General features: G+C 42.8%; 1 protein-coding gene across 2 annotated transcripts in view; it reads left to right on the top strand.

The window, feature by feature from the left end:
• Window positions 1–11949, top strand: part of LOC149205059 (putative RNA 3'-terminal phosphate cyclase-like protein) — a 93957-nt gene extending 82008 nt beyond the window's left edge. For both annotated transcript variants that reach the window (XM_089394880.1, XM_089394879.1), the window contains 2 exons: window positions 11090–11309; window positions 11430–11949. In XM_089394880.1, coding sequence (XP_089251006.1) covers window positions 11090–11309; window positions 11430–11639 — 430 coding nt within the window. In that variant the 3' untranslated portion in view covers window positions 11640–11949. The remainder of the gene's footprint in view (window positions 1–11089; window positions 11310–11429) is intronic.
• Window positions 11950–12314: the final 365 nt, after the last annotated feature.

Genomic DNA, 12314 nt, shown 5'->3' with positions numbered 1-12314 from the left:
TTGCTGTTGCTGCTATCCCATTGTGCCATTGCTGCACCTTGTTATTGATGCTATCCCATTGTGCCACTGCTGCACAGTGTCATTGCTGTCCCGTCATAGTTTTGTCCCAACATGCTGCTGTCCCATCATAGTTCTGTCCCAACATGCTGCTGTCCCATCATAGTTCTGTCTCAACATGCTGCTGCCCATCAATGTCATTGCTGTCCCGACCCCCATCATAGTTCTGAAGCTGATCATGTTGCCACACAACTGTGTCATGTGCTTACAACACCATGCTTGCCATGCTGTCCATGCTTTCCATGCTTGCCTTAGCATTCCTTTGCTGTCCCATTTACTATACAACTGTCCCTTGCCACTGTTGCCTAGATATATAGGTGTAGCTGCTGTCCCTAACAGTCATGCTATACCTTGCTGTTGTCCCCTTGCTGCTGTCCCCTTAGCCTTGCCATACCTGCTGCTGTCCCATGTGTCTTAGCAGCACCATGTAGCCTAATTGTCCCATTTATTAGCATTGCTGTCCTGGGCATGTTTGAGTCCTCAAACTCTCATGTTGTCCCTGTTTTGAGGGTCACCTACAACCCACCTTTTCAGCCGTATTAGGCCTGCATCTAGGGCACCGTAGGTTAGCATTAGGGCTCCCTTTACACTGCGTTAGGGTTGCTCTTAGACTGCGTCTAGGGCTACCTTTTGACAGCGTTTAGGGCTGCTCTTAGACTGCGTTTAGGGCTGCCTTTTGGACAGCGTTAGGGCCTCTCTTAGACTGCGTCTAGGGCTGCCTTTTGACAACGTTTAGGGCTGCTCTTAGACTGCATTTAGGGCTGCCTTTTGGACAGCGTTAGGGCCTCTCTTTGTTGTGATAAGATTCCTCCAAGACTGTGGCTAGGGCATGCTTCCTTGACAACGTTTTTGACTTCTTCTTTGACAGCGTCTAGGGCTAGGGCATCTCCTCTAGGGCAGCTCCCTTAGTCTTCTTTCCTCCAACATCTAGGGCTTCCACTCCTAGATTTCTCTTCCACTAAAACCCAAGACAAGTGGAGAGAAATCAAGATAGAAGTGTGTGTGAGAAATGACTCTCAAGTCATCTCCTTTTATACTAAAACGTTGAGCACATGTGGGGTTTATTTGGTTGCTGGCCGACCTTGACGAATTGTCTTATAACACAAATAAATTCATAACTCCATGAATACTTATCGGAATCGGATGATCTTTAGATCAATCCTACACCTCTCGATGAGAGGGATCCAAGAAAAATATCAACTGCCATAAATAAGATGACCCACATGGAGTTTGGCCCTAGTTGCCGATTTTAACACTCCTTCTCAACTAGGGAGAACTCCATCCGCTGATCCATATGTCCGACTGTACTATCTCTGGCATCAGTGCCCTGCACTGCTCTACTCTGCTCTGCTGAACCATGAAGAAGAAGAATTGATCAAGAATGTCTCATACCATTCTCTACTGACCCGAAGTCAGTTTTATTGATCCCAGATCAATATCACAAGAGAGTGTCTCAAACCACTCATACTGATCCCAGATCAGTTTCATTGATCCCAAATCAATGGAGGTCATCCTAGCATAGGGAGTACGGTAGATACAACGATGCGTCCATCGATAGTACTACTATGGTCCCTAACCCCATTTCCCTGCTCATTGGCCAGATGAGAGGTACTTCCCATGAGTCCTAGACTGCATGGGTAGGATGCCTCGACAGGAGAACCATTCATCCTGTCCCTAAGTCGCCTCGGGTATCACAGGGGAAGGCTAAGCCATTCACTCTGTACACATCGCACCATTAGGGGAGGGTGAGTCGCCCTATGGTCGTGTGTTGCTCTAGTAAGTACCCCAAGCCCCCACGGAGCTCCCAGAGCTCAATGCATGCAACATGCAGGACCCTTATAAGAAGGTCTCTCAACGACTCCAAGTCGTTCGGGAGAGTCACAGATTTGACCTTTCCCCGGGGTTTTGAAAAAATGTCTGCGACTTGTACATCAGTCTCAATGTAATGGAGCCTCCTCACTCATCGACGTACCATATCCCAGATAAGGTAGTATCTGATGTCTATCTGCTAGAGCAATCATCGAATATGGGATTCCTCAACAATTGAATCCCCCCCTGGTTGACACAGAAGATCACGGTGGTATCCATCATGTGTACAACAACTCACTGAAGAGCTTTCGCAATCAGGCAGCTTCACACGAGGTCATACTCGTAGCTATGTATTCGGTCTTAGCAGTGCTCAAAGCAATCGTCTTCTGCTTCCTGCTCATCCAGTATATCGAGCAAAACCCAAAGAGAATCAACACCCAGAAGTGCTCTTGCGATCCTCCACACTGTCTGCCCAGTCAGCGTTCGAATAGTCATGCAGCTTCACATTTCCGGCAGTGTATCTCAATCCATGAGAGATTGTGCCCTGAAGATATCTTGGAAGATTCTTGGCATCAATTCAGTGAGGCTCAACCAAATATGAGCCCAACATGCTAACTGCAAAACATATATCCGGAAGAGTTCACCAAGAACATCAATGCTAGTATGAGTTTGTGAAACTCAGAGGCATTTCCCAAAACAGGTCCGGTATCCTTACCACATAACTTCTGAAAGTTAAGATCCATCGAGGTAGTCGCGGGTTTGCAGTTCACCATTCCAAATCTGGAATCCAACTCCCTCTTACTTTTGCAAATGAGAGGGTCTGCACCTATCAGAAAGAGGTCGTCCTCAGAAGGTGCCTGTATGAGAGGTCTATCATCCACAACCTTCAAGCAATGGTTTGGATTGACTTCACTCCTAGTGAATCTCAGCTTCATCAGAGGGCCATCAATCCTCTCATACTAAGCTTGAGAGTTTTGCTTCAAGCCATAAAGGGCTTTCTTCCACCTGCATACATGAGATTCCCGATCATGAATCTCAAACCCCTCGGGTTGTTCCAAACCTGTGGACCTGCTACATGAGGGGAATGGTCCCCTTGCAAGATTTTCCTTCGGTACATCTTAGACATGTACCTTCATGCTCTTCTTGAATTCAAGCATCCTTGTCACCATCTGACTCCCATCGGGCAGGGCCCCATAATAAGTAGACCTCCGGTGCCATAAATGAGATGTGCTAACTGACATGGTCCCCAATGGACCATCTTGCAATTTGATACAAATTGTTAACCCTGAACCCATGAGTAAAAGCATCTTTGAAAATTTCATTTTCAAACATGTACCTTTCCATCGATGAATGCCACCCTGTAACCTTTGACTTCCATTGCCGAAATGGACACTAGGTTCTTCTTGCGACCAGGTACATAAAATAGATTCTTGTAAATGAATTGAGTTACCCTCATTCAATTGAGGGGTAACATTCCCTACACCCTTTTCGGGATAGGTGGCATCAACTCCAAGTATAATCCCACGATTGTTTCCATCTCTACCAAATTAGAGAGAGCACCCTTCTATCCGACGAAGTGCCTTGAAGCACTACAATCAAGCCAGATTCCCAAAGAGTCTGAAGGAGAGGGCCAATATAAGATAATGCTTCTTTTTCTCATTAGAAACAACATTTGATTTTTCATACCTGGGGTTCCTTGCTTTCTTTGAAGATTCGGCTATTTCCTTGATGACTTGCATTACCTGTTATTCCTCCGATCATTGAAGATGTCCCTGGAATGATTGTTATCATCATCAAGTGATGTGTCCCTGTATAATGGCCGAACTTATTACAACCAAGGGATCTACCTTTCCTTCCACTCTTAGATCTGGACTTCCCATTGAAGTGATCTTTAGGTAGGCCATCAGAAGCTTCCATTGCGCCATTTTGATAATATTCTCTGCTTCGACTTCACCCTTGGTGAATTTGAAGAGGGATGAGGAATACATTGATCCTTTTTTCCTTTCCCAACTGTCTTCGGTGATTGCTCTTTCACTCTTGCTTGGGCTTTGTCTTCACCTCAACTCTGATACCATGTTAATTTTAGGTACGTTCTATGCTTAGAGCAATTTATTTCAATTTTCACAGTTAGCTCAACATCTTTTCCAGATTAGTAATCACATTAGCATTAAAGTAAACTGCAGATAGAACATAAACATAAATCGCAGAAGACAAGCCAAGACAAGAGGACACAAGATGTGGCGCTAGCCAGGGACAAACCCCAATGTGGGGAAACCCTTGATCAATTCTTCTTATATGTTCTTCAATAGTTCAGCGAAGAGAGAGAGAGAGATAGTACATTTACAATACAAGTCAACACTTTGACTTATCTAGATAAGAGCATAGATTATCTCTAAGAAGATGATACGTGAGATCAGTTGAAGACATGTTGCTTTAACTGATTCTCCAAGGTGACTCCTTCACCTATCATTGTGTTGAATCTCGTCATCATGTTGCACCTCACCGTGCTGCACCATGCTGCACCCATCATCACTATGTTGCATCTCATCATGCTTCACCAATCATGACTGTACCATGTACTTGCTGCACCAAGCATCATTGCTGTCCCAAGTACTATTGCTGTTGCTGCTATCCCATTGTGCCATTGCTACACCTTGCTGTTGCTGCTATCCCATTGTGCCATCGCTGCACAGTGTCATTGTTGTCCCGTCATAGTTCTGTCCCAACATGCTGCTATCCCATCAATGTCATTCCTGTCCCATCATAGTTCTGAAGCTGATCATGCTGCCACACAGCTGTCTCATGTGCTTACAGCACCATGCTTGCCTTAGCATTCCTTTGCTGTCCCATTTACTATACAGCTGTCCCTTGCCACTGCTGCCTAGATATATAGGTGTAGCTGTTGTCCCTAACAGTCATGCTATACCTTGCTGCTGTCCCCTTAGCCTTGCCATACCTGCTGTTGTCCCATGTGTCTTAGCAGCACCATGTAGCCCAACTTTCCCATTTATTAGCATTGCTGTCCTAGGCATGTTTGAGTCCTCAAACTCTCATGTTGTCCCTGTTTTGAGGGTCACCTACAACCCACCTTTTCAGCCGTATTAGGCCTGCATCTAGGGCACTATAGGTTAGCGTTAGGGCTCCCTTTAGATTGCGTTAGGGATGCTCTTAGACTGCGTCTAGGGCTGCCTTTTGACAGCGTTTAGGGCTGCTCTTAGACTGCGTTTAGGGTTGCCTTTTGGACAACATTAGGGCCTCTCTTAGACCATGTCTAGGGCTGCCTTTTGACAACGTTTAGGGCTGCTCTTAGACTGCATTCAGGGCTGCCTTTTGGACAACGTTAGGGCCTCTCTTTGTTGTGATAAGATTCCTCCAAGCCTGCGGGTAGGGCATGCTTCCTTGATAGCATTTTTGAATTCTTCTTTGACAACATCTAGGGCTAGGGCATCTCCTCTAGGGCAGCTCCCCTAGTCTTCTTTCCTCCAATGTCTAGGGCTTCTGCTCCTAGATTTCTCTTCCACTAAAACCCAAGACAAGTGGAGAGAAATCAAGATATAAGTGTGTGAGAAATGACTCTCAAGTAATCTCCTTTTATACTAAAGCGTTGAGCACATGTGGGGTTTATTTGGATGTTGGCCGACCTTGACAAATTGTCTTATAACACAAATAAATTCATAATTCCATGAATACTTATTGGAATCAGATTTATCTTTAGATCAATCCTACACCTCTCGATGAGAGAGATCCAAGAAAAATATTAGCTGCCATAAATAAGATGACCCACATGGAGTTTGGCCCTAGTTGCCAATTTTAACACTCCCTCTCAACTAGGGAGAACTCCATCCCCTGATCCATATGTCCGACTGTACTATCTCTGGCATCAGTGCGCTGCACTGCTCTGCTGAACCATGAAGAAGAAGAATTGATCGAGAATGTCGCATACCATTCTCTACTGACCCGAAGTCAGTTTTTTTGATCCCAGATCAATATCACAAGAGAGTGTCTCAAACCACTCATACTGATTCCAGATCAATGGAGGTCATACTAGCATAGGGAGTATGGTAGATACAATGATGCGTCCATCGATAGTAATACTATGATCCCTAACCCTATTTCCCTGCTCATTGGCTAGATGAGAGGTACTTCCCATGAGTACCAGACTGCATGGGTAGGATGCCTCGACAGGAGAACCATTCATCTTGTCCCTAAGTCGCCTCGGGGTATCACAGGGGAAGGTTGAGCCATTCACTCTGTACACAACGCACCCCAGTAAGTGAGTACCCCTATGGTTGTGCGTTGCTCCAGTAAGTACCCCAAGCTCCCCGGAGCTCCCAGATCTCAATGCATGCAACATGTAGGACCCTTATAAGAAGGTCTCTCAACGACTCTAAGTCGTTCGGGAAAGTCACAGATTTGACCTTTCCTCGGGGCTTTGAAAAAATGTCTGCGACCTGTAAATCAGTCTCAATGCGATGGATCCTCCTCACTCATCGACGTACCATATCCCAGATAAGGTAGTATCTGATCTCTTTCTGCTGGAGCAATCATCGAATACTGGATTCCTCAACAATCGAATCCCCCCCTGGTTGACATAGAAGATCACAGTGATATCCATCATGTGTACAAACAACTCACTGAAGAGCTTCCACAACCAGGCAGGTTCACACGAGGTCATACTCGTAGCTATATATTCGGTCTCAGCGTTTAGCGCTGCTCTTAGACTGCGTTTAGGGCTGCCTTTTGGACAACGTTAGGGCCTCTCTTTGTTGTGATAAGATTCCTCCAAGACTGCGGCTAGGGCATGCTTCCTTGACAATGTTTTTGACTTCTTCTTTGACAACTTCTAGGGCTAGGGCATCTCCTCTAGGGAAGCTCCCCTAGTCTTCTTTCCTCCAACGTCTAGGGCTTCCACTCCTAGATTTCTCTTCCACTAAAACCCAAGACAAGTGGAGTGAAATCAAGATAGAAGTGTGTGTGAGAAATGACTCTCAAGTTATCCCCTTTTATACTAAAACGTTGAGCACGTGGGGTTTATTTGGTTGCTGGCCGACCTTGACGAATTGTCTTATAACACAAATAAATTCATAACTCCATGAATACTTATCGAAATTGGAGGTCATTAGGATGTCATGGAAGAACAATTGGAGAAAGTCAACTCCCTCTTGATTTTTAGTTTTCTCGCATCCATCTGCAACTTTGTCAACTTCATCCACATCATTATCATGATGGCATTCCTTCCTTGCTAGGGTTATGGTTTCTTCTTTTAGCTGAAACATTTATTTAGGTTTAATCCTAGGATTTTGGCCATAAACCCTAGAGCTTTTCTTATTCAAGCCTTGTTTTCCAGCTTGGGTTTGTAAACCCCATATTTCCAATAAGTTTATATCCAAAAACGAAACATTGTAGCATCAACAATATCTTGCTCTAGGAGGCTTGACCTTTAGTTGAATTTTTGATCATGCTTACTGAGACTTTCGCTCCTCTGCAACTTGCTAAGAATTTTGGTCCCGGGATCTTTGGAGAATTTCAGGCTAGGGTTTCATAGATGCTTTGACCTTAGAATATGATCATGATTTTTTTTTTTTTTTTCTTTCGCGAATCTTTGACTTCCTTTGATTTTCAAATCATGGACAATAGGGCAGATTTAGGCTAAATTTTTCATATGATATCCATTTGTTTAGTTCTTTTCTTGTGATCTTTTCAATCATAAAGCAACTACACAAAGGAGCTTAATTGTAAAACAGAAATGTCATAAGGATCGTAAAGAGTTATCCATACAATAACACACATATTTACCTTGGGAAAACCCACACGGGGAAAAACCCAACAAATCTTTGCTTAGAGCATCAATTCAACAAGAGACATCAAAGTCAAGATAAACTGGTCCGCAAAGACGTCCATCAAGAGTCCAAGTCAAGCTCTCCTCAATCCGCCTTAGTCAACTCGGTCAAGGGACTGTAAAGAGGTCTGAAAAATTCGGCCTTCCTTCCACAGGAGTCTGGTCTTGATAGTAGAGAGATATCACAGATTTCTGGCCTCCTTGCACAGAATATAACCACAGAATTTCGGCCTCATTAGCTAGATAAATATCAGAGAACTTTGGCCCCTGTAAGTTGTAACAGAGTATTCACCATAGGAACTTTGGTCCTTTAGCACAGAGAACAACCACAGTCCTTTGACCCCTTCACTGAGATTCGTCCTGTAATTTAATGACTTTTATTTGCTCTTTGTTCCACTCTTTTTTCTCCTTCATATAGCTAGAAGACTCGATGATCAGATCAATGGTTCTTGAGAAGAGTTTGAATACCTTATATATAAAGTGATCAATAGGCCGAATGGGTGCCATGAAGGGCTGGGTCGACTTGATGTTTGGAGGGCTGACTTGGACATCTTGTGTAGCCAAAAACTAAAATTCAAAAATTCAAAATTTTCTTTTCTAAAAGGTCACAAAGAACATACCCTTTGTATTTTCTTTTGACAAATATATAAATTTTCTTTTGAGCATGAAGAACATGCTTTACATAAATATCAATGATAAATAGATTAATATGAAGACCGACCATAGCTACAAAATTCAACATCTCCCACCATAGAATCCATTGACACCTTATGCTCAGATGCTTCTGGGAAGCTGGAAGGCTCGGCTTCAATCAGCTCGCTCATCAACGCCATACAGCTTGAATATTGCTGTGGTGCCTTACTCTCTCTGATTGAATATCTAGGATTACCCATGTACTCCTAAGCATCTCTCAGTGTCTGCTCTGCCCACTTGGCCTTCTTCCTCACTGTGCTAGAAGTCTGAGCCTGCAAGAGAAGAAACCTCTGCTCCTCGTCTTGCTCCTCCTGTTTGGCCTGCTCATTCTGCTAACGCCTCTGTCATGGTATCTTGAGCTGTCTGTACTGTTTTTGTCTTCAGTGTCTCCCGCTCTTGAACCTCCACTGTAGAGGAATCTGTGTTGCAAGACCTCCTGATAGGCCGCTGCTGCTCAAACTACACATCCCTGCGTAGCATTGTTTTCCTAAATGCTGGAATGTAAATCCTATAGGATTTTGAGCTGTCACTGTACCCCACAGGAATTCCCTTCTCCGAAGTAGGTTCTAACCTGGTCCTCTTTCTGAAGGAATGTGGCTATATACTAAACAACCAAAGATGTGAATGTGTGACAAATCTGGTTTCTTTCCTGTGAAAGCCTCCTCAGGTGTCAACCTGCCAAACACTGGATTCCGGTTCTGCAAATAAACAACAATGTTGCAAGTCTCTGCCCATAAAAACATAGGCAACTCCTGGTTGTGTAGCATAGCCTTGGCTGCTTCAATAATAGCCCTGTTCTTTCGCTCCACAACCCCATTTTACTAAGGGTTGTCTGTTAGCTCTTTTTTGATATCTTTGTGCGCACAAAAGTCCTCGAGGCATTTGAGGTGTACTTGCTTCCATTGTCGGACCTGAGTGCTTTGATCATTCTCCCAGTTTGGTTTTCTGCAAGGGCTCTTACTCTTTAAACCAACGTCAAAGCTCGTCCTTCTTCTTCATGAATTATATCCAGATCTTCCTAGAGAAGTCATCTACGAATGTCAGATAATAGTGGTATCCACTTGAGGATACTGCTAACATGGGGGGCCCATGCACACATGAGTGAATTAGGTCCAAAATGGCCTTGGCCCTAGTATTGCTGCTCAGAAAGGTGGTCTTGGCATACTTGCCCTGTGCGTAGCCGTTGTACCCATTATGTTGCTTGACCCTGAACTCTGACAGTCCTGTCACAGTCTCCTTGAGCACTTTGAGTGCTCCATGGTGTAGATGAGCCATCCTCCTGTGCCACATCTCGCCCAACTCTCGGCTGCAACTTACCAATGCTCGTGCAGGGTCGACCTTAGGTCTGAATAGGTTATCTTTTCTAACTCCTATCACCTTGGCTGTCCTGGAATCCTTAGGTCAAATGTACATCTTACCATCCTCAAAGATCATAATATAACCCTTGTCTTCCAAGTTAGCAAGAGAAATCAGATTTTTGGTCATTCTTGGAACATACAACACATCTTCTACCAGCAAGAGTTTACCAGATTCCCTCTGAAGCTCTACAGTGCCAACTCCAGCTGCCTTGTACTTGGCATTGTCCCCAAGTTCTATGTAGAAGTCCATTTTTTTCTCCTTCAAGATGGGGAAGTATTCCTTCACTCTCTTCATGTGGGAAGAAGCCCCACTGTCAATATACCAAACAAACCAACAATTGCTAGGCCGTGGCATCCAAAAAAGGAGGGTTGACTCAGCTCCTCAAGCTTGTCGAGCAAGGTCATCTACAGGATGTTTTAGTGCTGCCATCTACTCAGAAAAAAATGTGCTATTAGCCAGGCTCCTAGTAAATTGATTTTACTGCCCAGCATGTAATTTCATGATCAGATTTAATAAACAGTTGGCTGAGTTTGTTAGTATGAATTTTATGTATATTGGCTGAGTTGTTATTGTGCTAGAAGATTTTTTCTTACAAGTTACATGTGGTAATATTGCTGGTTTATTTTTGGTATTGCCTTCATTCATAATTACCTGCGAAGTGTTTGAAGAAATCATAGCAAGCTTTGATGTTGTACTTCTGCTACAATGCTAGTAACCTTGGTGAATAGTAGGCGATTTCACAAGTTCGATATCATTACATTGATAGTATGTTTTGTTAATGAGGAAGTGAGTTTGCATATTCATTCTTGTGAAAACTATAATAATGTTATATATACTGTTCTAAGGCACCCGTTCATCAATGAAATGATATGCATTGCATATGGATGTTATGGATAATGTAAGATTCGAAGCTCATCTGAGTATGATCTTGGTTTTTATATGATCACTTATCTGTTGAAGAGGCTCTTCCGTTGAAGGTGATTAAGGATACACTAAGAAAGGTTTGACTGTTAATCTTGTCACCATACACATAGACTACATAAAGAACTCCATAAGATGAATGACACTGTTGTTTTGTTGGAGATTATAAGTAATTTCCCAACAAGTAGAAGATTAACGCCATAAATTCTTCTGTTTATTGCTTCAATGTTAGATGACATCGTTACCTAACCTCATTTCTCAAGACCATCCTTGAGCTTTTTGCAAGCCTGCTCTTTTTACTGGTTTATTTAGTTAGTTCTTTAGTGCATCTTCATCTTTGATAGGTTTACTTCAACTTGAATTCCAACATTAATCATGGTCACCTGATTGTTTGCATAATCTGTTTGGAAGATCTCCAGGTTATGGCATCTCTTTAGTGGCTGAGACCACAAGTGGTTGCCTGATATCTGCTGAGTGTGCTGCTAATTATACTGCAAATGAAGAGGAGGGGGATGTTTCTGATGCCAAGAATCAGAAAGCACCAATTCTTCCAGAAGATATTGGCTCACAAGGTGCAATGATGCTCCTTGAAGAAATCAAACAGGGTGGAGTGGTTGATTCAACACACCAGGTAATTATATTCTGTTTCATTTCCATTAAGCATATTTACAAGCTACAATTCATTTGGTTTAGAAGGATCTGCCCCATCTATGCTAGTCCTGGAGATAATGTTTCTGGTTATTAATTGCAGGGTCTACTATTTCTTCTTTGCGCTTTATGTCCAGAGGATGTTTCAAAGGTTCGTGTTGGGAAACTTTCCACTTATGGCATAAAGACCTTACGGCATATCAAGGATTTCCTTGGTGTTCAGTTTAATATCAAACCAGATCCGACAACAGGCACTGTAATTTTGACGTGTGTTGGTTGTGGTTACAAGAATTTTGCACGGAAAGTTTCTTAAGTTCAGACTACAGTATTGCTGGATGGTGAAGTCAGCATATTAGGTTGTGTACTGAACATTTTTTTGTCTCAGAAAAGGTTGATATTTACATCTGATGGTTATTGGTGAACCTTTACATCTGATGGGTATTGGAAAGCATTTACTAAAGTTTGGAATCACAACCCTGGCATTTGCGATATTTCTCTTTCCCATCTGTCAGACTTTCCCTTCTTGCCAGCGATTTAATGGCAAGGATGTTTCTTTTCTTCTGTTTAGAATTAATATGATGACCACAACAATATTTCATAAAAATGTTCTTATCACATTTATACATGCAGACCAAGTTTTCTTGGTTTGTATTTTGCACATTTTGAGGAAGAGCACCAAATTACTGTGCATTTATTTCTTTTCTATTTGACATTGTAATCCTGACCACTAACATTGTACTCCTCTTCTTTACTGCATCCGTTATGGAGCAAGGAGCAAATTTTCCAATAGACTTGTGGCCATCTTATTTTAATTTTTTTGTAATAACTCCACAAAGCACTCTCAGTTCATATTCAAAAGAAGTGACCAGAAATGTATAGTGGTGAGTTGATATTTTCATGTTTGAAAACCATTGTTGTCTCTAGGTAGAAAATCTTGAAAAACTCATATAGCAGCTTGATGGAAGGATCTGGCAGATGCTGGCTATGC

Source organism: Pinus tabuliformis, chromosome 1_2, assembly GCF_031772625.1.
Source record: "Pinus tabuliformis cultivar Carrire ecotype Pingquan chromosome 1_2, CPIR1, whole genome shotgun sequence".
Taxonomy (NCBI): Eukaryota; Viridiplantae; Streptophyta; class Pinopsida; order Pinales; family Pinaceae; genus Pinus; species Pinus tabuliformis.
Note: the sequence above shows the minus strand (reverse complement) of the source record. Positions and strands in the feature narration are given on the sequence as shown.